The sequence below is a fragment of the Caenorhabditis briggsae genome (assembly GCF_000004555.2).
Source record: "Caenorhabditis briggsae complete genome, chrI, whole genome shotgun sequence".
NCBI lineage: Eukaryota > Metazoa > Nematoda > Chromadorea > Rhabditida > Rhabditidae > Caenorhabditis > Caenorhabditis briggsae.
The window spans coordinates 5,175,802-5,188,602 of NC_013489.2; the positions used below are offsets into that span (position 1 = coordinate 5,175,802).

The 12,801-nt window shown below is 35.9% G+C and overlaps 3 protein-coding genes across 3 annotated transcripts in view; 2 read left to right on the forward strand and 1 right to left on the reverse strand.

The window, feature by feature from the left end:
* Cbr-mut-16 overlaps window positions 1-5,661 on the reverse strand; it is a gene marked incomplete at both ends in the record, with an annotated part of 14,528 nt that extends 8,867 nt beyond the window's left edge. Inside the window, one exon of the mRNA XM_002639253.1 lies at window positions 5,581-5,661. Within this exon, the coding sequence (XP_002639299.1) occupies window positions 5,581-5,661 (81 nt within the window). The remainder of the gene's footprint in view (window positions 1-5,580) is intronic.
* On the forward strand, window positions 494-2,156 carry CBG25230 (the record flags this gene model as incomplete). The annotated part of the gene is made up of 3 exons (XM_045244846.1): window positions 494-604; window positions 1,235-1,258; window positions 2,037-2,156. The coding sequence occupies 3 exons, from the start codon at window positions 494-496 to the stop codon at window positions 2,154-2,156; spliced, it is 255 nt and encodes an 84-aa protein (XP_045098251.1).
* Window positions 5,662-7,819: 2,158 nt separating the features above from the next.
* CBG25229 lies at window positions 7,820-7,942 on the forward strand (the record flags this gene model as incomplete). Its single annotated transcript, XM_045244854.1, has 1 exon — window positions 7,820-7,942. One exon carries the CDS (start codon window positions 7,820-7,822, stop codon window positions 7,940-7,942), a length of 123 nt encoding a protein of 40 aa, XP_045098250.1.
* Window positions 7,943-12,801: the final 4,859 nt, after the last annotated feature.

Consider the following 12,801-nt stretch of genomic DNA (forward strand, 5'->3'; position numbering starts at 1 on the left):
AGGGTTGCATTTTAGGCTCCGCCCCCGACTCCGCCCACTTTTCCCCGATTTTTTCCTCGGAATTTGCGGGGTCTCACGGACAGCGAACAACGGGCGGAAGTTTTTTCAGTGGAGAACGGAAAACATTTTAAAGATCAATATTACCGAGAAAATGAAAAAAAAATGCAAATTAGTGTTAGAAAAGAGATCATCCCGAATTGTTAAATGTTTCAGCGAGCATAAATTAATATTTAAAACTTCAATTCTTATAGTGAATGACCGGCAATGAAACGTTTCTACTGAAAACGGTGATGGTCGAATTTTTTAGTAGATGAAGCATCACATGAATTGAGAGACCTTCTAGAAAAAAAATCAATAATGAAGCAATTTTTGACATTTTCAGTATCAATCGTACAGAACTGATGACAAAACCGAAACAAACATTTAACAAATACGAAAAAAAAGCAATATATACTATAGAAATATTGCAATTAATATTATTTTGTTTTTTAGCATGAGTAGAATCTTTGAGTTCAGTAACCTTCATGTGAAGGCGCATAATAACTTGATTGTAAAGGCACCGAAACGATTAGGCGACATTATCCTTCTAGGACCAGAAGCTCGTGTGCGTCCAAACCGCAACAAACGAAAGTTTCGCAGCCGTTGTTCGTGTCAAGGCTCCGCCCCAAAATCCGATACTGTATTAAATAAACGAAATTGATTTCTGTGAATTTAGTGGGATTTTCTGAACAAAGTTTAGATTTCTTGGTAAAAATATGATGTTTAACAACTCTGAAATCTGTTTGTCACCGAAAAATCGATCTTGATTGTGGAAGTGGCTCGAACGAGGCGATTTTGCCGCACCGGCTTGTAAATTCTCAGATGCCAGTTTTTTTTAAAGTTTTGACAATACGAGGTTCCATCAAAGATCTGAATATTCCAAGCCGCTGGAACAGTCTCTGAAATGTATGTTCACTAGGTTGTGTATTCAAAAAAACTTAAATTCGTTCGAGATCCGTCCATTCGTAAAAACTTGAATATATGGAAATCGTGTTCCCGAGTTCCTTCCGCATTTCACTTCTGTTTCCTCATGCATTTTCGAGATGTGTTTTGACGGATTGACATGAACAAAACCGACAAAGAATCTTGTCAGAAGAAATGTTCCTTTTGTTTTATTTCTCTTTGCAATACATCACAACTTTTCTTCTGGGGAAAGTTCCTTCATAATCTGTAGCAAAATCGTCATTCTGCACAGCTGATAAGTATATGCCCCCGTGGGGTCTGATGATGTTCTAGGACCAAGTAGGCGTTCTGCTACACGAAACGTCATCCGCCAAAAAATTATGATTTGTTTAGGAAGTGATTTATCATAGTCGGAAAACGGAACAAATCGGTAAGTGGCCTATTTCAGTATACGCGTAATTAGTTGAAAACCTCCAAACAAGTCGGGAAACCGTACTTGGTTTCAAGCCAACGGGTCAAAAAACGCGCCCCAAAATATTTTTTAGGCCAGAAGAAATATAATAACTTCCAAGTTGACGTGGGTTTGACCTAATTAGTTTTAATCAACGAGTTGCAACGCGTGATTTTTTCGTGCAACGTTTAAAAGTTTGATCCTCAGCCACATAATTCAACAGCGAATTTTTAAAATCTCACGTTTACTGGGGCGCGATTTCTGACCCATTGGCTTCAACCCAAGTAAAACCGAATTTATCTGGATCTGAAGTGTCACGATTAACCTATTTCAAGAAAGCATATCTTCGAGTTCCGCAGATAACTCTCTACAGACACCTCAAATTCTTATCCTATTGAACTTTTCGTCGCCTTCTCCTTATTCTTCTTGTCCTTCTTCTCCATCGTTTTCCCTTCAAATCTCATCCTCGGCGGCCAATTGGGAGAGCCGCCGAAAAAGAAGAAGAAGAAGCACAAAAAAACGAAGAAAGGAGATGCCGATGTGTCCAAACATTTAAACGACGGCTTCTTCTTCTTCATTTTCTTCTTCTTTTTTTGTGCTTTCTTCTACATTTTTTTCTTTTTTCATCCCCTTTTTCTTTTAGTTTTCATACATTTTGATCATCTTCTTCTCCGTTTTTTCTGTAAGTTTCCATGTTGCATTTGTTTCTGCGATTATCTCTTTATGGCCGTATTCTCTTCTCGCTTTGAATTTCAAAGCTTAAACTTTGCACTTTTGTCTTCTTTCGATTTGCCTCGTTTTGAAAGTTTCTCTTCCTAAAAATACAAAGAAGAACAACTGAATGATTCAAGACTTTTTAGCATTCATCTTCCTTGTGTTTTTCAACGTCATCATGTCTGCAATAAAACCGTAGGCCATGACCTGGCATATGAAAATGATGAACTTCTTCTCCTCCTCCTTCTACCACTTCATGAATTATTTTCAGTAAAATAACTTTAATATTTGTCTCTCGACGTCTTCATCGACGCCTTCTCGACGGCAGAAGGAGAGAAGAAGAACGTCAAGAAATTCATAATGTTTGAAGATAGATGTGTGTTGGTAGTAGAACTTTTTAATTTCCAGTTGATGTTTGAAACTTCTCTAAAGCTTATCTCTCAAAAGTACTTTTTTTTAATTTTTCAAAATTTATACCAGAGATTTCCGGATGGACTTTTTCTGGAAACGGAATCCGGGATGAAATTAACTTATCAGAATTCGAAATACTCCAGGAACAAAAACTAAGCGTGAAATCCGGAAAATCGGAATAATTCGGAAACAACTTTTATTTTTGGAATAAACCATTCGGAATCCGGAATATGGAATCCAGACAACGCAGTAATATACATACCTCCACATACCGTGAAACCTGTAATAGAAGGTCCCATTCACTTTTAACTTTTAGTCCTAATATCTTGGTTCCTGTGAAAGATATAAAAATTGCCAACTGATAAATTGTTTCTTAACCCATCAGAAGTATTTTGTCAGTTGACAAATTTTTGATATCTAACTTAGCAGCTGAGAAATATTAGCTCAAACTTGACAGTGGGGCGTTTCTCAACAATTTATCAAAATCGTAAAATCATTTTTTCTCCTAAATATCGAAGCATTTATTGATCCACTTCCGACGAATTCAGGTCAATAGTGTCAAAATTTCTATCTGAATATAATTAAATAAGGCTCAGAATTTAGAAAAAATAGAAACAAAAGTCCCGATTTTCTCACCGTAAAACCTGTAATAGAATGGCCCCTACACTGTCAAGTTTGTTCTAAATTATATCAATTTCTGTGCAAGATATCTAATGTGTGTCAACTGAGAAAACACTTCTGATATTATGATAAACAATTTATCATTTGACAACTTTCATATATATTTGGTAGGAACCGACAAAAAGATGGCAATTTTATTACAGGTTTGGCGATATTTTAGTTTTTTCAGAAGTTAATTTTCGGAGAAAGCGTTCTTAAATTTTCGATTATCATGAATGTCTCTTCTCCATTTCAAATCCATCCTCCAATAAGTGTGAAATGTCATTTCCGATTTCCATTTTTTTCTCCATATTCTGGAAGCTTTTCCTTCTTCCATTTGGGCCCCCCTCCTGTGAAAAACTCTCTCTTGGCTCTCTTTTCTTATTTATGAATTCCCCCAGTTTTTAGTATTTCCTTCCTCGTTCTATATTTCATTTCGATGGTGGTCTGGTGGTCCATGCTTAAATGAAATGTGTATGCGTATGTGTCAGAATGATGCCAAAGTGTTTTGATGTCGATGGAAAACATTCGATTTTGAACCATTTTGGTTTTAAGCCTAAACAACTGAATTGAGTAAGAAAACCCACGCTGGAAAACGGACGAAAATTACGAATAAATATGAGAAAATAAGACTATTTTCATTCTGGTACAAAAAAAAATGTGGAAAAGAAAACCGATTGCAGCGAGCGAAAGTCCGAAAACGACAACTACAGTAACCTAAAAATATTTTTTTTTCTCGGGATTTATTTTTCGATTTTTGTGCGTTTTCAGCCAACTTTTTCACTATCAGAAACTCGTATTTTCCGACCGTTCGGGGGTACAAACTACTTAAAATTTTTGAATTCGGTAAACCGAATTTGGAGTTTTGTACCCTAAATGACTTTGTACCCCCTTATACTCCCGAGGCGTTGTACCCTAAGAATTATATGCCAAAAATCAGTTTAATGCGAGAAAATTAATCCTGAAAAATTTTAGGTTACTGTAGTTGTCGTTGTGGGATTTTCGGAACCGGCCACCGGCGTTTCTCTTCCACAACTCCAATTTTTTTAAACCAGCATAATACCGGGTTACGGTATATTCTGTTCAAAGACATGCGAGCGTGTCCCTCAGCGTTTTTCTTCCATATTTCCCTGGTGTTTCTTTTCGTCTACCGGTTTTTTCAAAGATTCTATTTGTTGCAAGATTCGATTTCAGAATTTCAGGATATTAGTTCAAAGATTTTGAAGCCTATACTACCTGCATGTTTTTATTCATTGAAAAAAGAGGAAAGTCTTAAAATTTAATTTCAGTTCTCATTATCTGAAATCTTCAAAAACACATCAAAGTGAGCCATATGACATTTATCTCCCCTTGATTTTTCGTTCTATACACATCCATATTTCCTCACTCTTTTATTTTGCATCTTCCTTCTTTCAATCCTTCTCTTCCCAAAAAAAAAAAAACAGAACAATAAATCTCGATCGGCCCACAAAATTACATGGTTCCTTTCAACCCACACATTTTCTCTTTTTTTTTCTGCCTATTTTCATTATTTATTTTTCGTATATGTTTTCTTGTCACCAAAAAAATTTACGACACCGAAACCCAACTGGCTCTATTATATAATTTGCAATCATAAAAATTCTAATCAATAGTTTTTTTCTCTCCTTTCCTCCGTTTCATGGATAAATTGAGAATTTCACTGTGTAATACAACATGTAGAAAATCAAATTTTTTGAAAAAAAGGATTTTGAAGAAGAGAAGAAAGAGAAAAGAGACGTAGTTTGGTTTCTTATTTCGCTGTGCTTTGAATGATGGATTCCCACGGGAAACAAAGAAACAAAAGAAACATAAAAAAGTGGAAGACAAGTGATGAAAGATAAGAAGAACTGCATGTTTCATCTGGTTGTCTGGGGTTGAGAGCATGAGAAAATGAGGGGAAGAGTTATGAAGATTTATCACTACTGAGAGCTCCTCGTGTTTAACTATCAAGAAATATTTGGTCAAACGGAATTCTATAGAAAAAACCATTTAAAGGTGGGGGGACAGGAGATGTTACGGGGGATTTTTGGGGCTCGGCTTTATGTATGCAGTCGGGCGACCGCTTTCTCTTTGCCCGTGTAGCTCAGTCGGTAGCGGCGCCGCACCCTCAATCCTCGTCCCACACGTTCAACTCCTCGAGAGGCATATTTAAACGAAATTTCGAGAACATTATTTTTTCCATGTCCCCCCACCTTTAAAATATTGAAAGATATTAATGTGGAATCAATTGGTTACCTAGAAAACATAAATTCCGGATTTCCAGGCCATATATATCCAAAAATGAACAGAAAATCATGACAATGGAGTAGTGTTCCAGAAATTCAAACGTTTTGATTTCTAGGCCACCGGTCTTTAGATAGCCTAGAAATGCTTTTTCTAACCAATCCAGTGGCCGAGATACCCAAATGACTTCCAATCAACACAGTTCTCTGCTCGAAACTATTTTCACACAGTCCAGACATATGAAAGTCCTATATTATATTATTGATCTTTTCAAGCAATTTGATGTACGGTAGTTTTAATGTATATCGAATCGTAGTAATAACAAATGTTTGCCAAGGAAATCAGGATTTCTCAGACTTGAAACAAAGTGCAGTACTAGAAATTAAAAATCCCTCGCTTTCTAGTCCACCGGCCTTTTAGATTGCCGTTGAACAATTCTAAGTTTAGGCCATCTAATGGCTGCAAATGTCAATTGGGGAGTGTCCTAAAAACTCAATTAATTCCTCCAAACCAATCCCGCATACAATAAATTCCACCTCCACTACCTCGGCTCCTGTTAGATGTACCAATGAAATCTTCTGTTTTCCATAATTTCAAACATTTCACAAATTTAGCTTTTAAGCTTTCCAGATCTATTAATTTCAGATTGGTCGAATACTGGGATCTCAGGAATTAAGATCCAACTATTTGAAACAGAGTTTTCAAATTCCTAAGAACTTTTTTGTGATAACTCAATTTTTAGAGATCTTAGACAAACTTGTTAGACACCTAGGAGACACCGCGGTGGAACGAACTCGTAATTATTCGATTCAAAATATTGTAATTCGTTGGAGAATGGTTTAGGAACATAGGAATTGTAGGTTTAAGAGGATGCCGATAATCTACAAGAGAAAATTTGCTTAGCAAGAAATATGATGGTTCCTAACATCTACAGTACTTTGCATTTCTCGTTACATCAGTTACTGATCCACGGGTTTCAGGATCTTTCCGTTTTTTAAACAATCTAAAATTTTCAAAGAATAAGATACCCCAGTTTTCAAAGTTCGAAAGGAGTACTCATCCCGCTATTCTTTGAATTATTCCATAAATAAATTGTAATCAAATTACATGATCTTCCCTAAGTTTCCCTGGACGAATGATGAATCTTCTTCTCCTTTTTCGATTCCCACACCCCATTCAGTCTCATATCTTCATCCGGAATCTTCCTCTCAAAATCTATATTTCCATCGGGTTTTTTTTCTTCCAAACCAAAAAGTTTTCTTCTTTTTTTCTTCTTACCCAGAAATACGAACACCCGAAACCCGTATTAGTTTGTTGTCATTTTTCATTCTGCTTCTCTTTTTCTTCTCCTCCCATTTTTCGTCTTCTTCCCCTTCGGATTCTTCTCTGCTGTGAAACAAGCTCCGCCCACTTCTTTTTTCTTTCTTGTGCTCCTCCTCGGGAGCCTCCCGGCCAACAAAACGGAAACCGGACCAGTTGAATTGAATTGTGTATGGAGGCTCAATGTGTGTCAAAAAGCCGAGGAGCAAAGGCTTTTTCGCCGACAGCTCATCTCATTTTAGATGACAGAAACATCACAAGCTCCTCCCCTTTTTCTTCATTTTTTTTATTCTCGGAGACTCTTCCTTATCTTGAAAAGACAAAAACAAAACAAAACAAGCATCCCCTCCTTTTCCGTCATTAAATTGACGAGAGGAACCCATTTTGAAAAGTTGTTTTGGGGGACCGTAAACTGGGTGTGAAGAAAAGTTGCTCTGTAGAAAAAAAGTAAACAATCGGATTCAGAAATTTTTTTAGGAAATGTTTTTTTGCAAATAAACATATAATTGAATGAGGTTTTACAATTTGAATATTCGGTTCAGAGGAATTACAGAACTGTTCCATGTTTTTCTCGGTTTCAGTTGATAACTTAAGCTAAAACTAACACTGATCGATCAGAAATGGTTATGAAATTATGCTTGTATTTCTCTCCAGCCCTGAATATTGTCTGTAATAACAAAGCCTGTAATAGAAGGGCTCTCCTTGCTTTATACTTTGAGCCCCTTTTTCTCGATTCCTGTCAAAGATATGAATAAGTTGTCAACAGATAAATTTTTTATCTTAAAATTAAAAATATTTTATCAGTTGACACATTTTTGATATCTCTTATAGGAGCCCAGATGATTGAGCTCAAATATGACAGTGTGAAGGCTCTTCTATTAAAGGTTTTACAGTAATCCTTTTTTGAGCTGGCAATGTAAAAGTGTCAAAGGATATATTTTCTACAAGGGAGTATTTCAGAACTATAGTGATCAATAAAGTAGTAGTAATGTTTTAGACGGACTTAAAGATTTTCTTCGACATGAAAATTATTATTTTCTTTTTTTGAAATCTCGAAGTTTGCAGTTTCAAACAATCATGCAAATACCAATCACCGACCATTTTCTTTCTTCTTTGGAACTTTTTCTCCTCTCATCTTTTCTGTTAAATAAGAAATCAAAAAGCAATTGTTGTGTCTTCTATAATTCAGTTGAGTTTTGATCTTTTCCATTACTCTCCCTTCTTTTTTTCCCATATTTTCTATTTTCAGCTAATTGGAAAAAAGTGCATCATTCCCCCTCTCATCATCATCATTATTTTGTAACTCAATAAGTCGTTTTATTTGTTCTTTATTTTATTCTTCCATTTTTTCTTCAAAAATCTAGAAGAGAAGAAGATTCGATTCCCAAAAGGGACCAAACCAAACAAAACCAAAAACGCCCACCATGCTTCTCGTTTGTTTTTTAAAATTCAAAAGTCTTCCTTCAAGATTATGACTTGCTGGAGAAAAAAAAGAAGTAGAAGAAGTTTTGAGACTCCACGGAAGAGCTTAGAAACCATGACATAGAATTAACGAAGAGTGATGGTTTCAAAAAAGAAAGTAGTTTCAAGAAGTGGATGAGGTAGAGAGATTAGAAGACGTGACACCAAACGATTGTTTCGAGTACTCTTCTAGAATATTTTTAAGTAGGTGAAAAAACAGTTGAGAAGAGGATTAGTTTTAGAGCTGTTTTTTCGAAGTTTGGAAATCACAGCGCTTCAGGAAAACATCTCTAAAAATGTATGAATTCTTCTTTTCGCAGGGACAAATAGCCTAGACAACCAAAACTAAACTCTCTAGGCCCCATTTTATATTATTAAATCAGGATTTTTCTGCTAGTTCCGAAACTTTTCTTAAATCTCTAAAATACCTGTTTTGAAGCAAATTACAGTAATTTCTAATTTATGGCCTAGAAACCCAAAACTAGGCCACTGGTCGCAAAACTTCAAAAGGTTACAACTTGGCACGAAACTGATGGTTTTGAGTTTTAAAAAAAGGAATCCCAACTATCAAAACAAACCAAACCTTTAAATGTTCATCGTGGCCTAGTTTTTCCAAAATTATCAGTACATAAACGGGCACAAATGGATGTCTTTCGGAAATCATCAGAGAGCAGAAGAACTGAGAGTTTTCAAAAAACTACGTTAATGCAAATTTTTCAATGTAGATCTGTTTTACACCTTCCAAAATTTTCAAACTGATCCATAACCGACTCCAGACTCCTGAAAACGGTCAAAACCAACTGAAAAATACGTTTTTGTATATTTTATGAACCGGTACTGCTTTTATTTCGAAAGGATATTTTTTTGGGATAGATTCCAAAGTTTAATACAGACAAATCCCTTTGGATGGTTTCCAACTGTTTTCCAACATTGTGCATCCGGTTAAAGAACTTTACCAGGTTACTGTAATCGATTATCGCAAATTGTATTATGAAGACCGAATAAAATATGACAGCTACCAATACCCAATGTTCTCTTATATATATTTTTTTCCCGGGCCAAAATCTCCAATTTTCCGTCATTTTAGTATCCCTGCCTTTTATGTCAAATCCAGAATTCATTTCGTCCTTTTCGTTCCTCTAAAAACTTAATATCACCCCAAACAACAAGTAATGGTTCTCACATAAAATCCTATAGGATCACATTCGATAACCCTTTTCTCTTGATTTTCGCCAATTTCCTCTTCCACCACCACGCGACAATTTTGAGTGACAGTCTTGTTGTTGTTGGTATCTGCCCAATTAGACATAAAAATGCTCAATTGAGCATCCATTCAGTGTCTTGTATTCCTTCTTCTCCCGCCCTGTTTCATGTCGTCCCTTTTCCTTTTTTTCCATTCCCAATTCAATCAAGTACTCTTTTGTTTTTGCCACCGTCCCGCCCGTCCATTTTTTCGTTGCTCCTTTTCTCTTTCCTCTCCATTTTAGTCACTTCCTTTTCTTTTCTAAAACTCGATTTCAACTCGAAGACCTCACTCAACTTTTCGATTATTTGTTGTTTTTTGTCGGAAATTGACTTTCGCGTTCCATTTTCTTTCAGACAAGACTACGGTATGTTTCATTCGAGACATCATGTCATCTTCTTCTTCTTTTGTCTTTGTTTTTTTCTCAGCTTTTCTTATACGACCAATTTCAGAAGAAAAGAGTGTAGAGTTTTGCACTTTTTTATAACTATAAACAACAAAAAAATGGGCTATTTCGAATTTGAATTTGTTTTAATTATGGGTCATTGAAAGAAGGGACAGTCTTGAATTAAAGAAATAAAAATGATTAGCATCAAGCAAATCTGATGGAATGGTGCAAATAGGTTTTCGATTTCTAATGAAGTGGAGAGTGGAGAGGTGACCATGGAACCGCAGTTTTGGGATGCCCAGTGTGTTCTTCTAATCTGTACATCTCCAAAAATATCAGGGGATCCATGATGACGAAGGTGGAAACAAAATCTATGACTTCATACCGGAGCTTAATCAGGACATCATTGATGCCTGGCTGCTGGTGGAGCTGAAACTCCTGGAAACCCGTCTGAATGTCTATGGATTCTCGAACTTTTGATGTGATAGGCAATAATGATCGCCTCATCAAATTTTGGGTCGGATAAACTTTTTTTCTGAAAAACGGTTCCTTGTTTTTTTTTCGAAAGTCTTACTACCTGGCGCATTATTTTGTGGAAAAATTTTCTTCGATTTTTCGATAAAATTGACATATCTTTTTTTCCGGATTTCTTTCCGGAATTTTCAGATGATACTGTCGGAAATGTTACGTATTTTTCTAAAAAAGTCTAAATTTCAGTCATGACCGGTTTTCGAGTTTTTCGAAATTTGGAGGGGTGGCGTATCATTATGTGGAGCACTGTAGTTACAAAATTACTGATGTGGTAAGTCTATTGAATTTCAGTGAAAATTACCAAGTACCAAAAGTAGCTTTTTGCAATAGCCCACGAAATCAGTAAGAAGCTACAGTATCCTCTGAAAATCAATATACCGTATTACCTCTAATATAAGTCTATGCAAACTGTCAAATTCGAGCTGAAATATCTCGATTTCTGTAAAAGATATCAAATTTTTGTCAAGTGATATAATATTGGTGATGTTATGATAAATAATTGGTCAGTTGGCAAAGTTTTAAAACAAAATAGTTGATCTCAAAGATGGCTTCTAAAAGAGAAATGCGGTATTCGGAAATTAGAATAGTCTCAGATGAAATTGTATCAATTAGTTTGAGCTCAAAACATCCTACTTCTTTTCCGAATAGAACCCTATCACACACCATAATATATCTTGAAAATATCTGAAACGACAATTTTCATTTATGAAAGACATATGGCATTAAAAGAAAATGTGTCACATCCTGCGAATTTCGGGAGTACGGTAGGTCAGTTGAGTCATAAGAAGACTGGCATGGAGGTCCTGGAAGATGCTTTTTCGATGCAATATTCTGATTTTTGGTCTACCTTTTGATAGATTAGTTTACCTAATACGATAATTAGGCCGTTATTTGGGCAGGCTCACATTCCGCGGGTCTCTTAAAATACCCTTCAAGGCAGCGTTTATAACTAATGATTTATGTTTTTTGAAAAATCGTTCGCGAAATATTTTTAGCATGCCTTTTTCAGAAAAAAAGCATGTCTTGTTAAATTGACCGACTTGGTGAAGCTCCTAAATATTCTAATATTTGGTTTTTTGAATTTCTTAGTTTCACTAAACCTTTTAGAATATTCTATACCTAACCTTTTCCTATCATCCTGACTTTGAACGCATTTTCCTTCTGATCTATTTTGGATTATAGTCTGATAATCGAACCATTGAGATTTTTCAAATTCTCAAAATCTACCACTAGACCATGACTCTAGAAGCCCACGCAATTTGATCAATGCAATCTACATGTACTCATAACCTTTTTCTTCCAATTTAGTCATCCTTGTACTAATCAACCCAGACTTTTTTATTTCCTCCTTCTCCTTCTTTTTTCTTCCTTCTTCTGATTCTTTGTCTTTTATCCTAACCCCCCCCCCCCACAACTTCCCCTCAAAAATGCCATCATAATTCTTTCTGCTCGTCTGCTCGCATAATCGATTTGAAGGTTGCTTTGGGTCTGCGAATGGACGAGCTATCCCCAAAAAACCCTCCCATTTTTCGTTCTTTTCAAGTATTGTTGACGTACCTCTTGTGCTCCAAAACGATTACCTGGGAAGCTTTGGGCTTCTCACAAAAAGGCTCCGCCCACTTTTCGGCCCTCTACTTTTTTCTCTTTTTGTGAGAATGTTCCGCTCGAGTAGTCGTTGTCAACTTGAAAAAGAAGAAAAGAGCACAACTTCTTCTTGCTTCTTCTTCCATACTTTTTCTTCACTTCTAATCCTAGTTATGTTTTTGTTTCCTTCAATTCCCATTCTTCCACCTTCTTCTTCTTCTTCTTTTCCTCTGAAATGTCTTCTAAACTGATTGACGTTCAAAAAGAATCGTGGGAAAGGCGTGGGGTCTGATTGTGTGTTTGGTGAAGATTAGATGAGCAAAGAAGGAGGAAGTGATCACAAACCTAGAAGAATCAAACAAGGGAAAATAGCTTTAGCATCTTGGAACCTTTAGCTGGATTCAAATGATACTGACATCTCACAGACTTGATCCTAGTTGATTTTGTTCTTGGGAAAATCCACCAACATATTTTTAGAATCGAGACTTTTCTTTCGTACACCTGCACCTTCCCACACAACTTCTTGTCTATGTACATCTGAAAGAATAAGTCAGCAACCATTTTTTCGAAATGAATTACAAAAACAAAATCTGATATCCGTGGGTTCTTCAAAAGTTTCCCAAAGTTGAGTGCTTTTGTATCTGATCTTCAACCTGAAACTTTGACCCTTGAAAGTTTTTTTTTCCGGTTCATTGTCATTTCTATATTCATTCAGATTAGGATTATCTTGTTCGTCATCCAGAACGAATCTTCTTACGTAGTTAAGGAGAAGGGTTTCAGTTCAATTGTTTTCGAATTCTGATGTTTCGAGAACACATTATTGCAAGATAAATTTTTATTATATTTGTTTAT